General features: G+C 41.3%; 2 protein-coding genes across 3 annotated transcripts in view; one reads left to right on the top strand and one right to left on the bottom strand.

Annotated features, from left to right (window-relative positions):
- The window catches only part of brf1a (BRF1 general transcription factor IIIB subunit a), a 49,589-nt gene that overhangs the window by 29,339 nt on the left and 6,232 nt on the right, over positions 1-14,018 (bottom strand). For both annotated transcript variants that reach the window (XM_077731697.1, XM_077731696.1), the window contains 2 exons: positions 12,136-12,167; positions 11,807-11,879 (listed from right to left, as the gene is read on the bottom strand). In XM_077731697.1, the coding sequence (XP_077587823.1) occupies positions 11,807-11,879; positions 12,136-12,167 (105 nt within the window). The remainder of the gene's footprint in view (positions 1-11,806; positions 11,880-12,135; positions 12,168-14,018) is intronic.
- LOC144206474 (BTB/POZ domain-containing protein 6-B-like) lies at positions 1,386-7,881 on the top strand. Its single transcript, XM_077731474.1, has 4 exons — positions 1,386-2,255; positions 3,543-3,633; positions 3,702-3,820; positions 6,692-7,881. The coding sequence occupies exons 1-4, from the start codon at positions 1,816-1,818 to the stop codon at positions 7,722-7,724; spliced, it is 1,683 nt and encodes a 560-aa protein (XP_077587600.1). The 5' UTR covers positions 1,386-1,815; the 3' UTR covers positions 7,725-7,881.

Raw genomic sequence — 14,018 nt, 5'->3', positions numbered from 1 at the left:
TGTCCTATGCTTATTTCTTTTACATTTTATATCAATTTCGCATGAATCACATTCACTATGGAAATACTCCGGAACTGGGACAAGGGAACTCCAGGAATGTGGTCGACGGAGGTTGGCAGCTTTGTGGATGCCCATCGCGGTCATTGGTAGCCAGATAATATTGATTTAAAAGAGTCACTTAAAGGAAAAGCACTGAAACGTTATTTTTCCCTTTACCACCAATAGGAGTCAAATAGATCAAGAACATCATGGTGGAACATTCAAAGTAAAGAAAGTAGACTTGAGTTTAGATTGTGTTGGCTCTAACCCGCCAAGCGGAGGGGTAGAGCTTGTTTTTGTCGTGTAATGACAACATATTTTGCGGAGGTTTAGCTGCCTCTGACGTCCCAACATGGGTTCAGCTGATTGGTCAATAAATAGGGAAGGAGGGTGCAAGAGGAAAAAAAGGGGGTATGGATCATGAGCTTGGACATCAGATATACGGCTAGATGTTTCAAAGTAGAGTCAGCAGTACGAGTAACTGGTAGCCATCTTGCATCTGTGGGATTTTGTCTACTACAGGGGTGACGAACAAGGTCCAAAAATTAGTGAGTCAAAGAGCCACAATCTACACCAGTAGCAGCATAAAAAATCCAATCTGCCAAATTATTTTTAAAATCCATTATTTATTTTTAATGGACCAATGAAATAGTGTATTTTAAGAGAGAAGAAAAATAAGAGAAACATTAAACGAGGCACCGGTTAGTGGTTAGTGGCCTAACAGCTCTTAAGCCCCCAGGCATGGAGGTGAGCGTGCATGGTTGTCCGTCTCCTAGTGCCCTGCGATCGGCTGTCCCCCGCCTCTGGCCCGTAGTCAGCTGGGGTAGGCTCCAGCACCCCCATGAGCCAATGAGGATAATGGATTGGTCCAGAAAATTAATGAATGAAAGAAACGAGGCCAAAGGCCACAGTAAATACAACATATGATAAGAAGCAAAGAGTTGCATTCATTTTGGTCGGGAGCCGCATGCGGCTCGAGAGCCATGTGTTCACCACCCCTGGTGTACTATATTACTCTTGCTTGAGGGTTCTATTGACAGATTTATTTTAACCAAATTGTAATACATGCTGGGTGTTTTAAATATTTGTAAACAGTGTAGCAAATATGTATTTTTAGATATTCAGTTTGTCATATTATCGTTGACGTTTCTAAAAAGAAACCTAGTGGTTTGGAAATGTTGAAGATCAAGAAAATTATAGCTACTGTATTTCAAAGTACTCTTTTCATTTACTTTAATTAGCATTTTACTTGAATTAGAAGACGGCCCCGGCGCAAAATGGCCGACAGATGACGACGCTTTTTCTCATTGGCTCACAGAGCGCATCAGACATCGAGCAATGTGTATATTAATAATCGTGAGAAAGAGCTTTAAAAAAAAACTGAAAATAAAGAACCCAGCTCCAAAAGCTACGCAGAGCCACCGTTGAGCTCCGAAGGCAACGAAGACCGATGTCAGCAACTTGGAGCCGGGAGGGCGAGAACGGACGGACCGAAGGGATTTGCCTCTGGAGAGAGGGTAGGGGATAAGTGAACCCCCTACGACGCGGCGAGAAGCAAAAGTGTTGTCTGTCTAACTTGGCGGAGGAACACGAAAAAGACTCGGGATGTTATTTTTAGATGCTCTGATGGTTTCCTTTAACTTGGCCGCCTAGAGGAACAGAGAGCGTTGCGACCCAGCTTTAAAAAATATTATATTTTTTAAAACGTTGCTTTTCTCGCATCCACCTTTTTTAAATTTATTTATTTATAAAATAGTTTTTTTTTTTCTCGTGCCGATGCCAACGGCGGACTGCCGGCTGCTCCGTCATGGCCGGATCATGAGGTGCTTGAGCTGTCTACTACTGCTGCCCGACACCCTCCGAAAGTCCAAGAAGCTAAGCGGGTTCCCGGCCAAGCTCCCGCTACCCCTTCCCCCGCCGCCGTCCTCCGACAACCACAAGAAGATGGCCGCGGAACTGTACGCTGCCAATAACGGCAACCTGTCCAGCGGCCCCACTGTGACGGACAGCGAGAAGGCGCCCGCCAAGGAGGCGACGACGACGGCGGCCGCCGTCAAGCAGGCCGCCGGCGGGGGAGGAGAGGACGGAGGAGGAGGACGGGAAGGTGAAAGCTGCGCCGCCGCGGCAATTGGCCCGATCGGGGACCAGCAAAACCTCAGCAACAACAAGACCGAGCCCCGCAGCTGGCAGTGCAGCCACCCCACACTCCGGGAGAGGTGACAACCTTCCTACAATGAATATTAGTGTTATGTTTTAAAGGCCCTTAATAACCGCCTATCCATGATCGAATGCGTCACGCGCCATCTATAACAACTTTGTTTACAGCTAAACCAGCATTCATCTTGTTCGCCAATAATACACCCAAATGAGGAACAGATTTCACTATTTTGGCTTTAGATGTGGTCTCAAAACAATACCAGAACAGTCAATGTCACTTATTACAATTTTTTTAAATTATTGTTATTACAGATAAGGTTATAATTCATCAATTGAATGATGATACAGTGCCTATTCTTTGGATAACACTGATATTTGCAATTATTACAGCCTTGATTGTATTGGATTTTCTTTTTGTGTTTTCAGTTAAGAATTTGTTTTGGGAATATTGACTAGAAATATACAGTTGATACAAAATTAACTAATTTCTGAAAGATGTGTATTCATTCCCTGTCTAAATGGTATTCCCCTCAAATGTATGTAGCTTATCATGACAATCTTATTTTATGCCAAAGATGGGTATGCTATCAATGCTAAAAGACAGTCAGCTCTGTATTCCAATACAAATTCATTCAATTTCTGAAATGCTTTATCCTCACTAGGGTCGTGGGGGGTGCTGGAGCCTATCCCAGCTGACTTCTGGCCAGAGGAGGGGGACACCCTGATTTGGTAGCCAGCCAATTGCAGGGCACGAGAAGGACAACCATGCACACTCACATCCATACCTAGGGGCAATTTAGAGTGTCCAATCAGCCTACCATGCATGTCATTGGAATGTGGGAAGAAACCAGAGTACCTGGAGAAAACCCACGGAGGCCTGGGGAGAACATGCAAACACCACACAGGTGGACCGACCTGGATTTGAACCCAGAACATCACACTCACATCCATACCTAGGGGCAATTTAGAGTGTCCAATCAGCCTACCATGCATGTCATTGGAATGTGGGAAGAAACCAGAGTACCTGGAGAAAACCCACAGAGGCCTGGGGAGAACATGCAAACACCACACAGGTGGACCAACCTGGATTTGAACCCAGAACATCCACTGTGAGGCAGACACGCTAACCACTTCTCCGCCGGGCTGCTGTTACATAAATTCCAATGGGTACCATGCAGCAAGCAATTTTTCGAAAAATTGTATCTTCAAGTTAACTTTAAACAATGGATAATGACTGTGTCTTTGATGGTGAAAGATGTTTAATCTATTTGGGTTGGACTAGCAATTATACTTCATTATTCACCATCAGTGACAGCACATTTCCTGAAGTTCCTCTCTTTTTTTAGGAACGCCTTGATGTTCAACAACGAATTAATGGCCGATGTCCACTTCATGGTGGGTCCCCCCGGGGGCTCGCAAAGAGTCCCAGCGCATAAGGTAACTAAAGAAATAAGCTGTCAAAGATCCTCCATGAGATGCCACTCTCACCATCTTTGTGTGGGCAGTATGTCTTGGCGGTGGGCAGTTCTGTTTTCTGCGCCATGTTCTACGGTGACCTGGCTGAGGAGGAGGCAGACATCCCCATCCCGGACGTGGAACCCGCAGCCTTCCTCATTATGCTCAAGTAAGTCTTGTAGTGGGAATCGGGCTAATAGGGAGTGAATTTAATAATACATCAGCGGTGCCATTTAAGATCATGAATCACTACTATGTTGTTTGACACCAAAAAAGTGGCAACGTTCATATGTTTTCTTCAACTGCTCAATTAATGTCTGTGTAATTTCCTAACGCAGGTGCAATAAAAGCTTTATGTTAAAATCAAATAGAAGTCACGCCCGCATTGGCTCCACAATGACTGTACAGGACATTTTAGTTCTTTAAAAAACTTGCAACACAGCAACAAAGAAATATTTTCAACATCAAAACTTGTAAACTATAACAGTGCTCCTTAATGCCACGATGGTGGCATAGCACTTTGTGTCGGATTTAAACTCTAACTCACTTCAGGATAGTTGCCACACAAATGCACAAAATACAATTTAGCCTAAAATAAATAAATTAAGAACAAGATAGCAGAAAAGTCCTCTTTGTTGTCCAAATTTAAACTCCTGTCCTCACTAAAAGATAGTTCTGACATAAACATCAGAGAAAAGTACGACTGTCTGGTTGGATTTCAACTCAACAGCAGGACAAATAAGCCAACTTTAGGATACTAGGGAGTGAGCTTAAACCTGAAATTTCAAAAGCTCCTAATTACTCATCTCAAACAACCACGACTAGCCTGTAATTGGCGCTATTCAGCTGCTCCTTGTTGGTCTTTTTGAAAACAAACAAAAGCCTGAAGATTATACACCAAACCAACATTAAAAATAACCTAGAGTGCCACAAAACATGCTGCAGTGGTGGGAATTGGAGTCCCGAGGGACTTCAGATAGCGCAAACCTCTGTCATGGCCAGTATCAATAAGTTTGACTGAATTTAAAATTCCACTGCCACAACACATTATATTGATAATGGATTAAATGCCCATTATTTTGTGACCATTATTTCAAGTTTTATTTTCGAGTTCATATATAAATCATGTTATTACATTAGGCCATTTTTGGGGGGGGGGGGGGGGGGGGGCTGGAAAATATTAATTTAGTATATAACTAAGAAATGCAATTTCAGAAAAAATACAGAGATTTACTCTTGATAAGGGAAATCTAGTGGGTCACCTTTTTATTAATTGCATTGCACATCATTTCCTATTCATTTTGGGGTTAATTTCACTTTTTCGTGGGCAGTTACAGCTGACTGACCTGGTTAATTTGGGGGGCAATTCAAGGACGTATTTTTGCTAGAAATAATGAGTGGTGGAGATGTATGGGGAAGTTTTGTCAAATTTTCACACAGGCTAATGTTTGGCTAAAACAGGCTAAATAAAGCCTGTAACAAAAAACATTTTAAAAATTGGAATAATTTTTGCTGTTGGAAATGAGGTCATTTTGTTAAAAAACGTTTTGGGCGAATACTAGGAGCGACATCAAAAGAATCTTCCTGCGGTATCTTTTGGAACCTTTGAAAGGTGTCAGTCAAGGTGTTACGAGAGGAAAAAGAATCAAAAGGAATATTTACTTTTCAAAGTTTTCCTAGAACCATAGTGTATATAGTGCGTCAATAAGAAAAGACTTCCCATTTCTAAAATTTAAAAGTAAAAATAAGAGCATATCTACAGTTGAGAGGCTCACAGGTTGTACAATTACCAAGTCTTTAATTAATGAGCATTGATTAGTTGGTTGTGGCAGCCCTAATTCCAATTTAGACGCAATGTAGTAAGGGATAGTGAAGGTGGTTAATGTTTTCACTGCTATTGATGATTATAGACAACTAATTGTATAGCGTTTTTTTAACCTTCCGTAAATTGAACAGGGATTTATCACTAGTAGACATCTATTCCTATAAAAGTGGGAGTTTTGCCAGCTAATGAGTGAAAGTTCATTCCGTGCTGTCAATATCAGCCAATAGGTCAGTCTTTCCCAATCACTGTGCACAGGTGTACCGCAGGAAATGATTTGCCAAGAACGCATGCATTGTAATATACCGAGAGAAAAATCTTAATATGAGATTAAAATTGAAATATGATGAACATTGTACTATTACAAGATTAAAATCTTAATACTATGAGTTTAGTCATTTTTGTCTGGATTCACAGAATTCAACTTTTGCCAACGTTAAATCTGATTGAGCACAAAACTGATTTTCGTGGAATATTACAAGATTAAAGTAATATCAGGAGAGGAAAAAAGACGTAGTTTTACGAGATTTGACAAGTCATGGTGTTTTCATGTTTCGTGAATCGGAAGTTGGTTGGTTTCAAAGGCATTGACTTTTAGTGACATGAAGTCTGAGCGGGCACAAAAATTCTAATCGTGTAATACTAGTAGATTTAAATAATATTGAAATGTACTGTCATAACATTTTGAGATTAAAATAGTTACATGGCTTATTTTTACATCACTTAAACCAGATGTTGTTTCGGGTCTGCAGACATCAACCTTTGCCGACAATGGTGTGTGTGAAATTTTGAATTTGAAATAGTTTTTGGAGGATTTATTTGATTCCTGTTGATAAAGCTTTGACGAGAATTAATTTATATTGCTAATTTTAAATTAGAAGATTTTCAGATGGTGGTGAGCATTGAGATTTTTTCAAAGTAAAAAGTGTGCCGCAGCTCTAAAAAGTTTGGGAAACATGTCATTAAGTTATAATTTGTATTATTCTTCAACTGAGGCCTTTTTAAAAAGGAGCTTCTGATCTTGACTCACTGGTTGCCATTGATGGCATTAGACATCAAATCCATCTGTGCCTCAAGCCATTACTCTCTGGATCCTCAGTCCCAGTGGAGTTTATTGCTGTCAATGGTAGCAAATAGGTTCAAGCCCCTTCACAAATAGGCAATGTGTGACTTGACTCTTCACAGACATTCTGACTAATGGTTTGTGTGGTGGTCCAGGTACATGTACAGCGACGAGATCGAGCTTGAGGCCGACACGGTGCTGGCCACCCTGTACGCAGCCAAGAAGTACATTGTTCCGGCATTGGCCCGTGCCTGCGTCAATTTCCTGGAGACCAGCTTGGAGGCAAAGAACGCTTGCGTGCTGCTCTCTCAGAGCCATCTCTTTGAGGAACCAGAACTGACGCAGCGGTGCTGGGAGGTCATCGACGCGCAGGCCGAGCTGGCGCTCCGCTCCGAAGGCTTCTGCGAAATTGACACACAGACGCTAGAGATCATCTTGCGCCGCGAGACGCTCAACGCCAAGGAGGTGGTGGTTTTCGAGGCAGCTGTCGCTTGGGCAACCGCTGAGTGCCATCGACAAGAACTGATGCCCACCGCCCACAACTTGCGTCAGGTTCTGGGCAAGGCGCTTTACCTATTGCGCATTCCCACCATGAGCCTGGAAGAGTTTGCTGACGGGGCGGCGCAGTCTGATGTCCTAACGCTGGAAGAGACACGTAACATCTTCCTGTGGTTCACGGCATCCAACAAGCCCTGTTTAGACTTCCCCGCCAACCCTCGGATTGGCTTGGCGCCGCAGCGCTGCCACCGCTTCCAGTCTTCTGCTTACCGCAGCAACCAGTGGCGTTACCGGGGACGCTGCGACAGCATCCAATTTGCAGTGGACAAGCGTGTGTTCATCGCCGGCCTGGGCTTGTATGGTTCCAGCGGTGGAAAGGCAGAGTACGGCGTCCGCATAGAACTTAAGCGGCAGGGCGTCGTGCTGGCCCAGCGCCTCACCAAGTTTGTTTCTGACGGCTCCAGTGGGACCTTCCCAGTTTGGTTCGAGCACCCAGTCCAGATCGAACCAGACACTTTCTATACTGCTAGCGCCATTCTGGATGGCAACGAGCTCAGCTACTTTGGACAAGAGGGTGTGACAGAGGTGCAGTGTGGGAGGGTCACCTTTCAATTCCAGTGTTCCTCCGACAGCACCAACGGTACTGGCGTGCAGGGGGGGCAGATACCAGAACTTGTCTTCTACGCCTGAACAGACTTGGGGCATTCCTGTCATGTAGCGTCATAAACTAGTGCAGAGTCTTATTGAACTCTTATTTAATTTAAACGTGTTTTATTTAAATGTTTCCAATGCTGATGACACACCTGGATTAATCTCTGTTTCAAAAACAAGGAGTTTAATTTATGCTGTACGGCTGGTCTCTTTGTTGTTCTTCAGGGCTGCCCATATCAACTAATGTCTTTCCTTTAACCTAACACTATCATCATGTTACCATTTAGAACACTGAAACATAGGAATTACATCAACCTTGCTACTCTAATAGCTTTCATATTATTTCAAAACTTAACATTGGCTGCCATCAACAGCTACAGACTTCCAATACATTTTGACTGGGAGAGACTGGCAACATTCATCTTCCATACCACTCATCTTCGAAAGGGTTGCAGGGGTTGCTGGAGCCTAACCCAGCTGTCTTCGGGTGAAAGGCAGACTACACCCTAGACTGGTTAGACTGGTAACAACCAACTGAAAAATGATCATTGATTGCCATTTTTCCCAGTTAGATATATGATCAGTTAGTGGCAGTGAATGACCACTCCTCAATTGGAGACATTTTTGAATAGTGTTACCAGCTAATGTATTAGAATGATCTTTACTGGAGTACTTTATAAAAAGCACAAGGAATAGAATGTCAAGGAAATGAAAAAAATCCATATACCATTGCCACATGCCATTTACAGTGTTGTGTGTGTCCAGTCCATTTAGAGGGGAACAGTTCAATGAGAGTCCTAAAAAAGCTTCCAAGTTTTTTTTGGTTGCTTTCTTAGGTGCTTGTTGTCTCCTTAAAATAGTCCACCACAAAATCCAAGCATCGGAGAAGTGTCATCAATTCTCCCAGCAAAACAAAAAAAACAACTCACTAGAGAGGTGTCACATATTCTCGAAACCAAAAAGAGTCAAGTGGCCTAAATTAAACTTTCTGGGATTCCAACTACCTGAATAACTGAAAATCTGGTGACACATCAGGTTCTTGGTTTGTTCTTGAAATCAAAACTAGTTACATGACAGAACGAAATGCAAAAAGTTGAGTCGACTATACTGATAACCAGTAGCTCTTAAAACCACCTCTCTGATGGGCTGTTTTGCAGTAAAGCAACTCCACATTAAAATGTGTTTAACTCAGATAATTCTTAATTGGTTTTCACATAGTTTGGGTTATAACAAACCCTAACAACATGGCTATGATAAGAGCTGGAGTTGGAGAAAAAATCCATATTTCAGTATGCAGTTAATTTACTGGATCTCTAACATGCATCAAAAACTAAGCCCTATGATAATAGGTTGATAATTTAGTATTTTGCACTGATGCTAAATCACTGGCAAGTTATAGAGGTGTCACAGTTTTGATTAAGTTCTACAAACTGTATGTATATGTGTGATATCTAATGTCAAAACAGCTTAATTCTGTGTTAAGAAAGAGACAGGCGTTTATGTAACCTGAATGATATAAAAAAAAAGGGACCACGTGACACTAGCTACAGGTTCTGGCTTTCTTTGGTGGGAAAATAACGACTCCTAGTACTAGTGAAAAACAAGTGAACTACACTTCAATGTTCCACTCTAAACTCAAACCAAATGGATAATTTACAAACATTTTTATGCCGTTAACACATACTATGTATTTTTCGAGAAATTCTATTCAACAATTGACATAACCACGCATTAAACCATTTAGGGTAAGAGGGCCAGCCAGTGATCGGTCATTTCAAATTAATTGTCCATCTGTCATGGCCATGGGAATATATTTATTCGCTGCCATCTGAAATTAATTTGAATATCTACACTTAAATGGGGAAATTGCAAAATGCTTGCGAAATAAACATTTGACTGATTCAAACCAAGTCAAAACAATTTGTTGTCTTCAACTTTCCTCGAAAGGAACTTTAACCACCAACCCTAAAAATATATTGAAAACATGAAATGCACTCAATTTCCCAACCAATCAGTAAAAATAACTAGAATAATTGAAAACAATGAGCCTTCTCTAAAAACTATTACTTGAAACTTTAAATAAATTTGAAACCAGGTTTTAGTATAAAATATAGAAAAAGTATACAAGAACAGGATTAAAACTATGAAAAAAATCAGTGACAGGCCATCAGAGCCTTCAAGGCCTTCTCTGCTGGCCTAAGAAATAACTGAATCATATATATTTTGTCCATCAATACAATATCAAATAATTCCAAATTGTCGGTTAACTTCCTTTCATTGCTTTCCCCCTGTTTGCACTGCTTCCAGATGTGTATTTTCACATTCCAGCCATTATTTGTTGCCAAGTTCAGAAATCTGCCTCAAGGCCTTCAATCAGTTCCGCATGCTCTGTTGCATTAAGCAAGCGTTGAAAAGACTGTTGCTTTAACCAATCAGATTTTGAGTTGGCAACACCACAATGCCTTCTCGCAAGCGTAGGAATACGTCATCGCTTTCATCAACTAGGATTGGCTAGTGGCGGGCCAAAGCCAGCGTGAGCAAACTCAACCCACAATGGTCGACAAAGGAAAAATGGATCTGGTTGAAGATTTGCTGTCAAAGCCATTTTCCATATCGAATTTTCCAGGAAAAACTGGACATCATTAAGAAAGGGCGGACAACTCCGAAGCTAGCACGCCTGTTACAACCGGGAAAAGGGTTTGTTTGCCACTTTCAGTTCGCTAACTACGACTTACCTCACACATTTAAAGTCATTTTTAAGCATTCAGACCTGCTTTTTTTCAATTCTACGGAACAACAAACTGGATGTACAGCTTTGTCTTGCAAGAGTAAAGGAGTTTTGTGACAGTTGAACGCCAGAGGAGGCGATATGAAGAAACCTACGAGGCCACCGAATGCAGTGCGAGTGCTCCAAGCGCACGAAGAGGTCAAGCGCAAGATTCTCCGCACATTACCAACAACTTCGACAGGATTCTGGACAATGTTATTTGCCAGACGAGGACCAGATTTCAAGACCACAAAAGACTGATGTTGGTCTCCCTCCTCGACTCGCAGATGTTTCGGGAATACCAGAAAACTTTCCCACATGCAGCCTTCACCATAACGCAGAGCCACAGAACTTTTTTCGATCTGCATCGGTCGGCTGAGAACAGAACTGATTGTAATGTATGCCACGGATGATTTTACAGGAAAATCTCCCACTAAGCTCCTTGACTTCCTTCAGCAGAAAAATCTGAGTGAGCATGGGGCAACTGTACACGCGAGTTTGGCAGTGACCATCCCCGTGTGCACTGCTTTTCGAACGGATATTTTCAGCCCTAAATAGAATCAAAACTTATGACAGGAATACAACAGGACAGACTCGACTTTCAGCATTAGCTTTGATGGCAAAAGAAAAGAACTTCTTGATCGACCTGAAACACGTGTAATCTGTACGACAGAGTAATTGAAATCTTCTTGAGGAAAGAAATTAGGATGGATTTTGTGTACAAAAAATATATTTTTTTGTTGAGTAAAATGTGTCTACTTTTTGAAATAATATTTAATTTTTTGAGGTTATTATTGATTCTTTTAATGTGTTGCAGCTGTAGCTGCAGTAAAGGACTACTGAAGGCCCAGGTGTGAAATGCACGGCCCGACAGTGGAAAAAAATATTAAGATAAATTAACGGTTTTACAAATGGCAAATCCAAAGATTACTAGACTTGTGAGGAGTCTTCAACTTACATTTTTTCTTTTTTTTTTTTAAATCACAAGCGTAGGATGAAAATATATGGAAATTACATAAAAATATTTTGTAAGTAATATTTTCATTAGGACAAAGTCCAAGGTAACTATAATTTTGCATTACTTAGGGAAGTTGTTTTGTGTTTCACAAGACAGAAAAATATCATAAAGTCCATACACTAGAATTTTCCTTTTGATTTTATGAGAAAAAAGCCCCAGTTTACAAGAGTAAATGTCAAAATTCCACCCTGAATTGGTATAGGAGTATTGGCGCCAAATTGATTTATGATTTTTTTTTCTAAAAACAAGCCGTCTTAAACACTCCACTGTGTGGTGTATGACCCTCTATTGGTTTCTGTGAGTATTGATAATTTATTAGAAAGTAGAATCAAATACCTATAGCAGGAGCTTTGATGCAAAGCTCTTTGGCGAGGGTCAGGAAGGTTTTTCCCAAAATATACACGTTGACCTATAAAGGACAACAAGAATTACATCACTAAAATTTGTGAGCTGCATGCGTCATGGGTTTTTAAACAAACTGAGGATAAGCAGTAACAAAAATAAATCATGTTTCTGATGTGACACGTGATCAAATTCTGTGACAGATGTGTGCGTCGCAGATGTTTAATTGTGAGCATCCTCCAGAAGGCCTTAAAGGCAGCAAAACCCACCCTGTCTGTCTGAAAGTGAAAAGCCGCGATAGTTTAAAAGTGTAATTGACGTACCTGAAGGATGTCGCTTAAGTCCAACAACATGTCTGAACAATAACATTTAAGTCAGCAAACATAACACACCCTTCAAATTTTGCACTGTATCTTTGTATTGAGAAAGGTTGAATAAAAATTAAATGCATTAGAACAGGGGTGCTCATTACGTCAATCGCCAAGGTACTAGTGGTAGATTGCCTGAGAGTAAGCTTTGATCTACTCTATTGCTACCTTCAGGGCTGAACAATGTCTCATTTGTACCGCGATGTAGCAAAGGGCAACCTAAATGCTCGCACCTTTTTTGAACGTGCATTGGACTGATTTAAAAACCGTTAAGGATCTAAGTAAGGTTGTGCGGACAGACAACATTCACAGCCTTTCACAGCTACTTGTTAAGTCTCCTTTGATGATGCACTGCTTAAACTAGGCACGCAATGTTAGTAACGAGACATGTCTCAGCAAACCTGCGTCCAGCCGCAGTAATATAGATCCCTCCTACATGGTTGCCTCTAAACAAGGTAGATCGTGGGAGGCTAGGTCCTTGAAAAGAAGCTCGTAGAGCAAAAAGTGAGCACCCCTGCATTAGAATAATATCGCCTTATTCATTATGTCCTTAAGATACAAGCTTGTGTTGCTCCCTTGTGAAAAATGAAAATATTTATTAGGAGTATAACACTATTATTACACAGAGAAAAAAATTGGTTGATATAAGGTAGTCATACCTCTGCTTACAAATGCCTCTAGGTACAAAATGTTCAGGTTACGAACGCTTTTAATATGCAAAGTAGAGCCAAGGTCTGAGATCACACCATAACCAATTTTAAAATTTATAGGTGGAAGGCTTTGGAAAAATTCAGTTGCAATTTAAAAAAAAAAAAAATGAAACCACACAAGCAACACTTTAACCAGGTCCCTCACCCATTTTGACCTATCCTCTACATCAGGGGTGCCCAAGTCCGGTCCTCGAGAGCCCCTACCCAGTCTGTTTTCCATATACAGTTGTTGTCAAAAATTAACAAAGATTTGAGAAGAACATAATGTCATGGCTCACTTGACTTTCCAGTTATTTCTACAACTCTGATTTTTCTCTGATTGAGTGATTGGAACATATTCTTCTTTGTCACAAAAAAACATTCATGTAGTTTGCTTCTTTTATGACTTTTAGTGACTTAGAATGTTGTGTAAGTGAAATGAGCTTCAAAGCATGGCCTCTTAACTTTTTGTGAGTGATTATGAATGACTACAGCTAGTGACTGGTGCCATTTAAATAGGGCTCATTGGATGAAAACGCCCACAAAGGCTACAATGGGAAAGCAAAGGAGGTCAGCATTGATCTGAAAAAGCGAATCATTGACTTGAACAAGTCAGGAAAGTCACTTGGAGCCATTTCAAAGCAGCTGCAGGACCCAAGAGCAACAGTGCAAACAATAGTTTCCAAGTATAAAGTGCCAGGCACTATTTTGTCACTGCCACGATCAGGAAGAAAACACATGCAATCACCTGCTGCTGAGAGAAAATTGGTCAGGAGGGTAAAGATTCAACCGAGAATCACCATAAAAGCAGATGTGCCAAGAATTAGAAGCTGCTAGAAAACAGGTGTCAGCGTCCACAGTCAAGTGTTTTGCATCTGCATGGCCTGAGGGGCTGCCGTGCAAGAAGGAAGCCCTTGCTCCAAAAGCTGCACCTTAAGGCTTGAGTGAAGTTTGCTGCTGATCACATAGACAAAGATAAGACCTTCTGGAGGAAAGTTCTGTGGTCAGATAAAACCAAAATTGAGCCGTTTGGCCACAATGCCCAGCAATATGTTTGGAGGAGGAAAGGTGAGACCTTTAACTCACAGGTAAACCATGCCTACCGTCAAGCACGATGGTGGTCGTATTATGCTGTGGGGCTGTTTTGCT

This window comes from Stigmatopora nigra, chromosome 13 (assembly GCF_051989575.1).
Source record: "Stigmatopora nigra isolate UIUO_SnigA chromosome 13, RoL_Snig_1.1, whole genome shotgun sequence".
In the NCBI taxonomy this organism is placed as follows: domain Eukaryota; kingdom Metazoa; phylum Chordata; class Actinopteri; order Syngnathiformes; family Syngnathidae; genus Stigmatopora; species Stigmatopora nigra.
This window is presented reverse-complemented; position numbering and strand designations above follow the sequence as displayed.

Excerpts from the sequence above, each read along its gene's own strand:
- LOC144206474 (XM_077731474.1), top strand. The coding sequence starts at position 1,816 with ATGCCAACGGCGGACTGCCGGCTGCTCCGTCATGGCCGGATCATGAGG. Across the intron at positions 3,634-3,701 it reads AAAGAGTCCCAGCGCATAAG|TATGTCTTGGCGGTGGGCAG; the intron begins GTAACTAAAGAA and ends TTGTGTGGGCAG. Across the intron at positions 3,821-6,691 it reads GCCTTCCTCATTATGCTCAA|GTACATGTACAGCGACGAGA; the intron begins GTAAGTCTTGTA and ends GTGGTGGTCCAG.